Source organism: Telopea speciosissima, chromosome 9 (assembly GCF_018873765.1).
Source record: "Telopea speciosissima isolate NSW1024214 ecotype Mountain lineage chromosome 9, Tspe_v1, whole genome shotgun sequence".
In the NCBI taxonomy this organism is placed as follows: Eukaryota; Viridiplantae; Streptophyta; class Magnoliopsida; order Proteales; family Proteaceae; genus Telopea; species Telopea speciosissima.
The window spans coordinates 24,560,957-24,573,817 of NC_057924.1; the positions used below are offsets into that span (position 1 = coordinate 24,560,957).

At 37.4% G+C, this 12,861-nt stretch overlaps 1 protein-coding gene across 1 annotated transcript; it reads left to right on the forward strand.

Moving 5' to 3' along the window:
- The first annotated feature begins 1,313 nt into the window (after positions 1–1,313).
- LOC122638780 (LRR receptor-like serine/threonine-protein kinase EFR) lies at positions 1,314–4,962 on the forward strand. The gene is made up of 2 exons (XM_043831629.1): positions 1,314–4,026; positions 4,547–4,962. Exons 1-2 carry the CDS (start codon positions 1,314–1,316, stop codon positions 4,960–4,962), a joined length of 3,129 nt encoding a protein of 1,042 aa, XP_043687564.1.
- The last annotated feature ends 7,899 nt before the right edge of the window (positions 4,963–12,861 follow it).

Consider the following 12,861-nt stretch of genomic DNA (forward strand, 5'->3'; position numbering starts at 1 on the left):
TTGGTCATGTTCCCCGAAATGCCCCTTTACTCCTTTAGGGTTACGTAGTCTCCAAGGCAGGTTGTTCATCCGATCAGGGACCAGTAACTAAGTTGTTAGCATTTGTCAGTGATTGTGCCTCTGGTGATCAATGTGTACAGTTTGCTTGCGCATGCCTTTGGGGTGAGATTGTGGCTGAGAACCCAGGTGGGTCGTGGATGTTTCTTTCTTTGAGCCGGTTTCTCGGTTTGGCTTTGTTACACGTGTCTGGCTGGCATTGAAGATTGAATATGACCTGTATCAGGAGGTCAGTGAGTCGTTCTCTATGGGTGGAAGGAAACTTTGTCCAATTTTTAAAATCCATTAATTAATCCTTTCAATTTTGGACCTTAATTAGTTACAAATTTCAATTCGTTTAAGTCGAAAAATACAATTTTTTTAGCGTCCAGACATTCATAAACCAGTAAAAAAAATTTCCTTTTTGTTTTGATAATTTCGGCCAAAAAGCATAAAACTATAGACTTGCAAGATACTTTTCCTTTATATGTTGATCCCGTATCGGTGGATCAATGCGAACCAAGGGTAAAAAACGTATAGAAATCAGATTTTGAAAAAAAAAATAGAGGTAAATTCATCCTATCCAGATCAGTACAGGGTGATCGAGATCGATATTGGATTGATAACGGTCAAGACCGATACCACATAACAACAGCTGTCTAGCGCAGTTGGTGAGCTGTGGTGCGCTTCATGCCCATGCTCACCAGGAGGTCTCGAGTTCGAGTCTCATGGCTGTTACCTTTACCCCCTCCCCAGTCCCAACCCCCCCCCCCTCCCTAAGGCTCCCAATTCCCAAAAAAAAGACTGATACCACATCCGATACCGATTACTAAATCCCTGGCTCACAGAGGTCTGCAAATAAAACGTAGGTACCAATGTGTTTCTTTCCCCTGGTTTTATACCAAAAAACATGTAAGGGTTTCTTTAGCAAGTTTCATGAGTTACACGGCCCCTTGTTGATTTTAGTCTAAAGATTGATTTGACTCAAAAGAGAGGTAATTTTCACCGACCTGCTATCAACCACCAATTTCAAAGGTAAGTAATGCATACAAAAATAAAATCCATATATGTCCAAATTGACTAGACCTGCAGGGTACACTACATGCCATGCAACAAATGGCACAAATGGCTGGTGGAATGTTAAGGTCGTTTCTTAGCTCTATCTATAAATATGATACTTTTTCTCTCAAAGACATCAACAGAGTAGCTACCTACCCTACAGCAACTCAAAATTGTAAGCTTTGGTTCTTCATTGGCGTCCCAAAATTTGATTCTTGATGGCACTACTTCAGCTTATTTTAGTTTTCATTCTCCTCTTTGCTGGGAGCTCATCACTGAGGCTAGTAGAATCAGTCATTGGCAGTGGAACTGGAAGGATGATGATCCTAGATCGACAGAACGAGACGGATCGACTTTCTTTGTTGGAGTTCAAGAAACAAACTTATGACCCGTATGAAGCACTAAGTTCTTGGAACGATTCCATCCATTTCTGCAACTGGGAAGGTATCACATGTGGTCATCGTCATCAACAACGGGTTATCCGTTTGGATTTACAAGGTAAGGGCTTGGGAGGTAATATATCTCGTTCCATTGGAAATCTCACTTTTCTTCATTTCCTCAACATTGCAAACAATAGCTTTCATGGCAAAATCCCCCAAGAGGTCGGCAATCTGATTCGACTACAGTACATTGTTTTCCACAACAACACTCTCGAAGGAGAACTTCCTACCAGCTTGGCCAATTGCACTCGTCTGAGAGAAATTCGTTTCTCCTATAACAATCTTATGGGGAAGATTCCGGTTGAACTATTTAGATCTTTGTTGAAGCTGGAGATCATTTATATTACTAAAAACGGCTTTACAGGAGAAATACCAGCTTCTTTGGGGAACATCTCCTCCCTCCGAGTTATCCATTTGAGTGAGAATGGACTGCAGGGGAGCATTCCAGAATCCTTTGGTCAGCTAACAAATTTGTACTTTCTAGCACTTTCTCTGAACAAGCTAGTTGGTATGATCCCTGTCTCACTATATAATCTCTCATCTCTTGAAATGATTTCTCTTCCATTTAACCAACTCCATGGGAGCCTTCCAAGGGACATTGGCCTCACTCTTCCAAATCTCAAAAAACTAGCAATTGCACATAACCTTTTCTTAGGGAGCATTCCGAGTTCAATCTCCAATATTTCAACATTTGAATTAATTGATCTTGGTGCAAACAGTTTTGTTGGGCCCATCCCTAACAACTTAGGAAATCTTCAAAACCTTCAATGGTTCAGTATTAGTGAAAATCAATGTGGAACAGGGGAAGCTGATGATTTAGATTTTGTAAAGTCTTTGGTCAATTGTACAAATCTAGAGATTTTGGACCTAACAGACAATGGTTTTAAGGGTCCCATTCCCAATTTCAAAGCCAATCTCTCAACACAACTCTCAATGATTTTCTTGGGAGGGAATCAAATATCTGGAATCATTCCTACTAGGATTGAGAATCTCGTCAACTTAACCTTCTTGTCCATGGAAAATAACTTTCTCGAAGGTAATATTCCATCTAGTGTAGGGAAACTTCCAAAGCTTCAAAGATTATCCTTGGATGGAAATAGACTTTCAGGACATATACCTTCTTCTATAGGCAATCTCACTGTTTTGTACGAACTCTATTTAGATGCCAACAACTTGAATGGAAGCATTCCTTCCAGCATTGGAAATTGTCAACAGTTACAGTACCTAACCTTTTCTAATAATAACCTCCAAGGCCCAGTACCTAAACAACTCTTCCTTATCCCTTCCTTATCTATATCTCTCAATTTATCTTCTAATTCTCTTGTTGGTTCCCTACCAATTGAAATTGGTAACTTGAAGAGTCTTTCTACAATAGATATCTCCAAAAATAGACTATCTGGAGAAATCCCCTCCTCCATTGGTGATTGTAATAGTTTGGAACATCTTTATATGGGGGGTAATTTCTTTGAAGGAACCGTTCCTCAATCTTTGACTCTTTTGAAGGGGCTTCGAGATTTAGATCTCTCACACAACAATTTATCAGGGCAAATCCCGAAAGATCTACAAAATCTTTTAGCATTGTGGAGTTTGAATTTATCCTTCAATAGTCTTGAGGGGGAGGTACCAACAAAAGGAATCTTTGGAAATAAAAGTGCAATTTTGGTGAACGGAAATGATAAGCTTTGTGGAGGAATTGCGGAGTTACATCTTCCTGCATGCAAAAAACATAGATCTACAAAACGAGAAAAGTCCAATGCTATTAGAATAGGTTTGGCGATAATCGTTGTGGTTCTTGCTTTTCTTTTGATATTTTCCTTTCTTACTTTTTATTGGATAAGAAGATCAAAAAGTAAACCACAATCCACATCATTAATCGGTGAACAATTCTTAAAGCTTTCTTACAAAGAGCTCTTCCAAGCTACTGGAGGATTTGCTTCAGCTAATTTCATTGGTTCTGGTAGTTTTGGTTCTGTATACAAAGGGATTATCAACCAAGATGAAACCATTGTTGCAGTCAAAGTACTCAACCTTCAAAATCCAATAGCTTACAAGAGCTTTTTGGCTGAGTGCGAAGCATTAAGAAACATTCGGCATCGTAATCTTGTCAAGATTTTAACTTCCTGTTCAAGTCTTGATTCAAAAGGCAAAGATTTCAAAGCCCTTGTTTATGAGTTCATGCCCAATGAGAGTCTGGATGATTGGTTGCATTTGCCGATGGAGTCAAACAATCATTCAAGGAGTTTAAGCCTTCTTCAAAGATTAAACATTGCAATTGATGTGGCTTCTGCATTGGATTACCTTCATTACCACTGTTATGCGACAATTGTTCATTGTGACTTGAAGCCAAGCAATATTCTACTTGACAGTGATATGGCTGCACATGTCAGTGATTTTGGTTTGATGAGGCTACTTTTAGAACCCGACGACAATTCATCCCAAAATCGAACTAGTACTATTGGGATAAAAGGATCGATTGGCTACACTGCTCCAGGTAACAAATAAACTACACAATTTTATTTTGAGTTATCAATATATCAAACTTTGATTTGTAGATCTAATTACCTTTTACTAAATTGTTGTTATCTAATCTAATCAGAATCTGGTGTAGGGTGTTAGACATGACCCGATTGATGATTTATAAAAAGGGTCCAAAGTTAAAGATCTTATTTATGAGGGTTAATATTTCAATCCAACTATTATTGGATATTCAGATCTTGTTCTATATTTGACTGAGTTTATCAACACACTTTTCTATCATAATTAGATTGGATCATGCTTTTATCAATATTCATTTCAAATAGGAATTGGTTATACTATGAGTCCATTGGACCCTGGAATCTAATTGACTGAATTTAGATCATGTCACATATTGAAGAAATGACCATGTAACTTGCTACTTTTGAATAAGGCATTCTTAATTTCCATATTTCATACAGTAGTTTCTTAATTATATGAAAAAATATGCAATTCTCTTATGTTTATACTAATAGCAAGAGGTTTCTAAATTTTAGAATATGGCATGGGTGGAAGAGCAAGTATACAAGGGGACATGTTTAGCTATGGGATCCTTTTATTGGAGATGTTCACTGGGAAAAGGCCAACATATCAAATGTTTACTGATGACTTAAATCTCCATAACTTTGCAAAGGCAGCTTTACCCACACACGTGATGCAAATTTTAGATCCAACACTGCTACCCAAGGAAGAACAAATTGAAGAGGATGTTATCAACAAAACTGAAGGTCCTAGTCATATGACAGATAACTTGCAAGATTGCATAACATCAATAATTGAAATTGCAGTCAAGTGCTCCATGGAATTGCCAAGAGAACGTATGAACATGAACGATGTTTTGAGAGGACTACATTTAATCAAAGGAAAAATTTCTAGAAACAAGAATATATCAATAGAGAGCAACCATGCCTGATTAGAAGGTGATTATGAATTTACTACCTTTATAGTTATTGTATTGCCTTGGTCGTTTAATGTTTATGAAAAATTTGGGGGAAAGAAAATCCTTCACGATCCAACAGAGGTAGGATGATCTAGAGTTATTCACATAATGGTTTTAAAAATTGTATCATTATCGATACCAATACCAATACAAATCGGCTGTATTGGACTGAATTGGATGGTTTTGCTCTCAATTTTGATTAGAAAATCAACTTTTGGGCAGATTTACCCTAGTTAGAACCATTCTACCAATACAAGATCGGGCAAGTATCAGTATCAGGCACGGTTGATACTAATACGGATCGGCCGATACGTCTGATCCGATACCAGTTTTTAAATCTTTGATTCACCATATGATAGTTAAGGTGGCTATTCAAAGAATTTAATACTCAATTTCTACCTTACTTGAGCTGAATCTGTATCAAGGTTGTATCAGTTTTAGACAAGTAACTATATTCCAAACTCTCTATTTTTTGTTTTCTTTTTTTTTGGGGGTGGGGAGGGGGGGGAGAGGGCTGGCTTAAGAAGTCAATATTCTAACTAGAGGCATGGCCTTGAAATTAGGTTGGACACTCCTTGCAGAGGGACACTCTCTCTGGATTCAAAGGATCTAAGAGAGAAACACTTTCTAATTTCAATCCTCTAAGGCTATATTCCCCTTTAATGCCTCTCAGTCACTGTAAAGTAGAAAAAATTGTGATTGAAGTATGCTTAGTTATGTTGCAATTGGATGTTATTAAATATGGAGAACTAGGAATAGTGTTTGCTTTTAGAAAAATAGGTTTTTATCCTAAGAATTCTATAAGCAACATGCCTGATTTTTGCCGTCCTTGGGAGCCCCTCAAACAGACTGATTTAAGCTGAACTTCAATGGAGATTTTGAAGCATTTGACAAACTAAGGCTGGTATGCATTCTCAGAATAGATTCTGGGTATAAAACACAATCTGAATAGAGAAAATTTCTGTTTTTCTAGCTTTAGGAATGCGTTTTAGACCCATGATCTATTTCAAGAATGCATACCAAACACAGCCTATGGCATCATAAGTTGGATCACAAAAATTCACTTAAATTTTTTTTATCTGTGCAGTTTTTAGATTTTATTGTGTGAGTTCAAGATCAGCTGTCAGAATGGAAATTAGGGCTCTTAAATAAGGATTACAACAAGCCAAAAGCGTGAAATTGATGAGCAACTGGTGGTGTCTGATACAAAGCAAACAATGACCAATTTGTTTATTGGAAGACATTAATACAAACCGACCATGCCTCTACTTCAACCTCGTCACTTAGATGTCAAAGAGCTTGCTATATAGAACTTTTATTTGTGATTTTTGACATAATATGTAATTAAACAAGGAGTATTTTGGATATAAATGATGGGGATTTCATTGAAGTCACGACACAATAAAGAGAATGTATACCTTGGGGAGTGATACAATGAAAGTTAAAGTTGATGTTGTGTGACTAGGGAGTTCTGAAATGAAAATTTTAATATATCAATTATGTGATATTTGAATTATCAGTTACTACCAAGTAGTTAAAAGTTTAAATTATCCACTATACTACGTATATGATTTTAGTTTCTATTGTAGTAGAATGTATAAGAAATGGAAGACCAGTCATTATCACGGGCCTCCTCCCATACCTTTTACTCGGGTTTGGGGCGTGACATTGGGTTTCATAAACCCTTTCTCTCAAGAGCACTATCAAGGAGATGGAAAGAGAAGACAAGCTAAAGGGGGAGGGGGGGGGGGCAAGATGTGAATGTCTCATCCCCCTTTGCTTGCTTTTATATAAACCCATAAAGGGTTGCCTTGTTTGACTGAAATTGGGATTTCCTAATTCCATGTGCCTTACGTGTACAAGCAATGGTAGTTTTTATTCCTCGCTTGATACTAAAGAGGGAAAAGGTAGAATAAAAAAAGAAACATTATCTAGCATAATTATCTTTTATTTAATTTATTCCAATTAAAAATATGGAAGGATAATTCTTTAGCTAGATAATTTAAACCATTAAATTCCCAAAAGTTGTTCTCAAATTGTCACTAAGGTGGGGATGAATCACTGAGCACAAAAACACTTCTAAAATCCAACCTTAATTTTGACCGAGTATACTTGACACTGAAATTAATTAATGATGCAGACTGTTAAGCTATCAACCCAATTGGTCAACATGCGCAGCAGATACCGATCACATTCAATTCGTGTGCATCCCAACATTGCTAGCACAAAGTGGCATGGTTTGCCAGGCTATGCACATCTGTCCTCCAGAACCAAACACTCCAAAAAGTAAAAGAAATGTAATCACACAAAAGACACAATTTTTTACGTGGTTCGGCCAAGATGCCTACGTCCATGGAGCAATGCCTTGATTAAGCTTCTTATATTGCTCAATACTCTTACAATGTTTCAATTGCTACAATGATCTAGGAGCATCCACCCCTACTTCAATCCTTGCTACAGAAAAGGCTAGGGCTACAACCCCAATCTACTAATAGGCACCCACTTGGTAGGAAATACAAAATGAATAGGATTACAAACCCACCCCTAATACATCAATGGAGACTAGGGATTTCAGCAATTAACTATCCCAATGCGGTATGAAACTGGGTTTGTGAAGTGTTGTGTTATCTTCTTTGATGTAACCACATTTGAGAAGAATAAGCAGACGAGTTCCTCTCATTTACTCACTTCTCAGATAGTGTAGCATCAGCATTCAACACATTAATCTTCTTTCTTGTTCAATTTTCTGCAACTCCTTCACAGAGAAATCAGAAATATGAGCACTACAGCATATAACTCATCTTCACCTTCTATCTTCTGCTTCCTTCTTCAAAAGATCATCAATGTATACAAGAAGAATGTAGCGCAAATACAGCAGCCATAAATTATGTATCTCCTTTGCTTGCTTGTTTGTATTTTTGTTTTTCTATCTCATTTTTAAATTTACAGCCTCCCCCCCCCCCCCTCCCCCTCCTTATATTTTTGAGCATTTCCCATTTTTAAACTCCAAAATCTTCAAACTTGGGCAATAAGGAATCACATTTAAGTGGGAAGAGCATAATAGCAGAGATATCATTAATGATCACATTTTGGAGGAAAGAACCCATTCTCAGCTTTACTTGTAAGACTTCAACCTTGCTTGGTCCAATCTACCAGTTTAGACATGGTCTGGCAGACTGACCTCAGCTTAGTCCGGAAAGGCAGAAATCTCTCTATATAACTCCAATTGAGCTGATTCTTTTTTCATATAATAGAATACTCAAAATGCGACAAGTTTCATAAAGAGCCTTCCTCTAATTCTGCCCGGAACATGCTCAACAATTGATCCAAAGACAGATGGACCAAAACATCGTATGTTGAAAATATTACCTTATAACACTCCTAATACGGAATTCCGTCCGATCCTAATACCATGGAAGTCCTTCATATATGTGTCTCAGGTGTATTATACACTAACTATGATGGAAGCAACTCATAGACATGTTGGATTTATGTGTCCATCAAACCCGGTTTGTTTCGGTTCAGTCCGGTTTACTTTGTATTGAACCTTTTATATATTTTAGTTTAATATTATCACATGCGATATAAACTTTTTGAGCATTATATGTCCATAAGTTTTATTTAAAATAGTAGTCACGACTAGGGTTTGGGCGGGGCACCCTTATCATATGGTCGTCGCATTGGGTATGCCTAGACATGTTGATGTCAGGATACGAATACGAGTGCACATCATAATGTGCATTGGAGAAGACTCTTATTCAACGATTCCCTCATGTATTACTGTTAGATGTAGGATGAGATAGACATGTGTCACCGAGACCCTGTACCCAAGAGGACCTCATCATTGCGAAATGTGAACACATTCTGTAGATCATCAATGATTGAGATTCAAGAGAATCAAAGCCGGTGTTCTGGGAATGCGCAAACATTTCGTGAGTGAGAGAGTTACTCAACACGGTCACCACTACTCGATTGGGGAACATCAAGATAGAGATTGTTTGTGGATGGTCGGATCGAAATCTAGATCCAGTGCCGTTTTAGAATTGATTTTTGCAAAACATATTTTACATATAAGGATAGATTATATGTAGTTTTCATTTAAAATATTGTACCGTGTTTTGTGGGATCCAATCACATACACAGACGCTCTCATATGGACATGTTCTATGGAATGGGGTTTGGCAGTACATGTGTACATGCCCTAGATTCGATAATGATGATATTGATTGGTGGTGAGTTGATACATGGTAATTAATTATTATGTGAGGGTATAAATGGAATTCACTAATTAATTATTTATTTATTTAATTTATTGGATAAGGTGTTATTTTTATTTATCCATTAAATATAAAATAATTAATTAATTAACCATTCCCTATTAGATTCTGCTTCTTCACCAATTAGAAGCCCATCAAGTTTAAATAGGTTCAAGTCAAAGAGGAGAGAGAGAAACAGACTCTCCTTGGGTTTATTCAAACTAGGGTTTTAAATAAATAAAAAAACTTATTATAAAAACAATCTAAAACATGGAGGGGGAGACCACGTTTTGAACCTTGGACGGTTTCGGGTGCTCCCCCTCTCTCCCACATTTTTGGCTCTCTCTTTCTCTCTCTCTTGATCGCTTCCCTCTCATTCTTCTTGCTCTCTAGCTTTTGAGAGTTAGGGTTTTGAAAACCCAGGATTGCTCTTGAAGATTTGAAGAAGAAGATCTGGTTTTGACTTGGAGAACCTTGGCTGCACCATTGGAGGTTCAAATCTGTTTACTTGGTGTGCTCGTTGGAGGAAGAACCACTGTCTATTGGAGTAGCAACACTTGAGGCTCATCAGGTTAGCAAGTTTCTGTTAATTTTTCTTGTTTTAAGTATATGATTATTCATGGGATGTAAAAGAAACCCAAATCGATCTCTTTCCGCTGCGCATTCGGATATGGGATGGATCCTTTTTTTCATGGGATGTAAAAGAGATGAATTTTCTCTCTTTTAGGGATCTAATTTTATGGGACAAGAAAGAGAAGGATTGGGTTACACCAGGATTTCCATGGGCAACCATGGGCAACCCTAAATTTAAATACGGTCACAGTAGGGCACCCATGGGCAACCATAGGAAACCCTAAATTTTAAATAGGATGCCCTAGGGCAGCCCAGACTTTTCAATTCTTGTGAACCCAAGATGATGGTTCTTATTGGTTTCCCAGGGGAACCATGGAGATGATCCTATGGACTACTATTTGACTAACAGTATGGTACCAGAACCACCTTTCTCACCCATGGATATCACATAATTAAATTTTGATGCAAATATTATGTATAGGATGCAAGTTGTTAAAGTTTTTTTGAGTTTGGTAAGGTTGCGCATGGGTGGTTAATTGGTTATTGTAACAACCTTCCCATGTGTACATTGGTATTTACAAGGTTGTTAAAAGTTTTAGCAACTTATCCATGTGTGTTGGTTATGGTTAATCTTATGTTTTTGTAAAAACCATGTTTAATTTCAATTATTGAAAATTGTACCCAATTAGGAGCGCATGTTTCCAAGCACCCTTGCACGCTCCTCCCCTAGACCTTGCCCATAACCCATGACCGCAACCTATGGTAGTGTACGGTCGGCAGAATTTTTTTTCCTGCAATATTTTTTCCTCCAGTATTAAAAAAAAATTTACAAAACAGAATTTAGTTTTTAAACATAGTTTTGTGGTTGGAGGAAGATGGGTGAAGAGATACTTCTCTCCACCCATTTGAAATTAAAATTGGATTTTAATTTTTATGGGCTTGGGTACATGTTATCACATGTATGTGGTGGTTTCAATATTTGATTAAATCCATATGTGTTTCTTTACTTACATGGGTATTCCCATACATGATTTGCATTGGCTATGTGATTATGGGATTGGCTATCTAATAATGTGGATGGTTATTTTTTGGCATAAATTAATTTCATGGGGTTAATGAGTGGATGTGATGCTTCTCCCTCTCTCTCTCTCTCTCTCTCTCTCTCTCCCCCTCTCTCTCTCTCCTATCTTTTTTATAAACAATTGTACTCCACCCCATGGACAGCCCAAATGGTGGGTTGGTTCCTCCATGGAGGTTTCTTTATTATGGAAAAAAAAGTTTATAGAATTTTTCCTAGGTTTTCATTATAATTATAGAGGAGATGTGATTTTCGATGCATGTTGATGATGATCCACGTGTGTTCAAAGTTTATGGAGATGATGATCGCCAACTTTGAAGGAAGGATGCATGGAGGAGATGATGGAGTTGAAGCAAGCTACATCCTTGTCATGATGATGCGCCCATAAAGATTATTAGATTTTAATTTTTTAATGAGAGGGAATTAATTTATCAGTTCTATTAAAATGCATAATCACTTTCATTAATGTTGACTAATTATTATATGTATTGCCATCCATGATATTTTGTGAGAGTTTATCATTATCCCTCTTTGATTACAATACATGTATGTTATGGATTAGTCTAGGTTAGTAGTATATCCATGGCCTCCTATTAAAAGTAAGTGTAGAGGTTGTATGATGTGACCCCGCATACACTGACAGGACATTGCCAAGCTCATTATCACTTCATCATCTATATTTATCTCTATCTAGATACGTTAGGGTATAGATAGTGAGAGGTTGCTGCGACAGTGGGCCATCATTAATGATTATATGATTCTAACTAACGCAATAAGTGTATACATGACTTGGGTGTATGTCAGTCGACAGATCTGGACATGACACCTAGGCGATCGAAAATATTGGAAGCCCATAAGGTAGACAGATTAGTCCACACGACCATGGTATGTATAATGACTCCCGACAGGGTAAGTTATGCATACAAGGGTGGTAGATATCCAATTCATTTTTTGGGTCATGAGAGAGACCTAAATTATGAGAAACCATTGATATGTATGTTCAATTTTTATCGATGATTATTAATATGCATGTGGTTAACTTATACATGTTTAGATTCTAATCCAATGGTTGTCGTTAATTCCAATCTATTAGCAGTCATTAGCGAATACAAATTAAATGGAACGAATTATGTTGACTGATACCAGAGCATTAAATTGCTCTTGATTGCAGAAGGTCTCTTTTCTGTTTTTGATGAACAAATTCCTCCTGACCCCCACCATGAAGATTTTGAGGAACATGGGAGAATGTAGGATTTCCTTATGAGGTATTCCAAGGCTTCTCTCTACATTCTTGGAACATTGGAAAAGTCAGTATTGAACTCAGTGAAGGATATACGTACTGCAGACGGTAAAATGGATAAGCTTGCTGAATTATTCAGCAGACAGCTGACACATGTGCATTAAGACGTAATGAGTCAGATCAATAATTACAAAATGGCCCAAGGGACTCCAGTGATGGAATACGTCATGAAAATGATTAATCTGTTTGAAAAACTGGAATCCATGGAGACCAAGTTTGACCTGCGGTACAAGACTAGTGTGATCATGTCATCACTACCTTCTACCTTTGCTCCTGTCTGGATGTCCTACAAGATGTCAAATAAGGAGTTGGAGCTCACCGAGCTTGCTAATGCACTGGTAGAGGCAGAAACTACCTTGAAAAAGGATAAGGCTAAGGTTAATGCAACTGATGTGAATCCTTCATCAAATGGGAAGAAGAAAAAAAAAGTAAAACCCTAAAGCCCAAGGGTGGAAAGTCTGGCAATAAGAAGGCTAAAAGCAAGTGTTTTTATTGCAAGAAGGAGGGTCATTGAAAAAGAAACTATCGTGCATTCCTGACAACTATGAAAGACAAGAAGCCAGATGATAAAGAGGTTGATAAAGAAGGTACATGTGATGTAAACATTCTTTATGAGTCTAATTTGTCCTTTGAACTGACCAATTCTTGGTTGGTCGATAGTGGTT

Coding starts and splice junctions, on each gene's coding strand:
- LOC122638780 (XM_043831629.1), top strand. CDS start 1,314: ATGGCACTACTTCAGCTTATTTTAGTTTTCATTCTCCTCTTTGCTGGG. Junction 4,027..4,546: donor GATTGGCTACACTGCTCCAG/GTAACAAATAAA, acceptor TCTAAATTTTAG/AATATGGCATGGGTGGAAGA.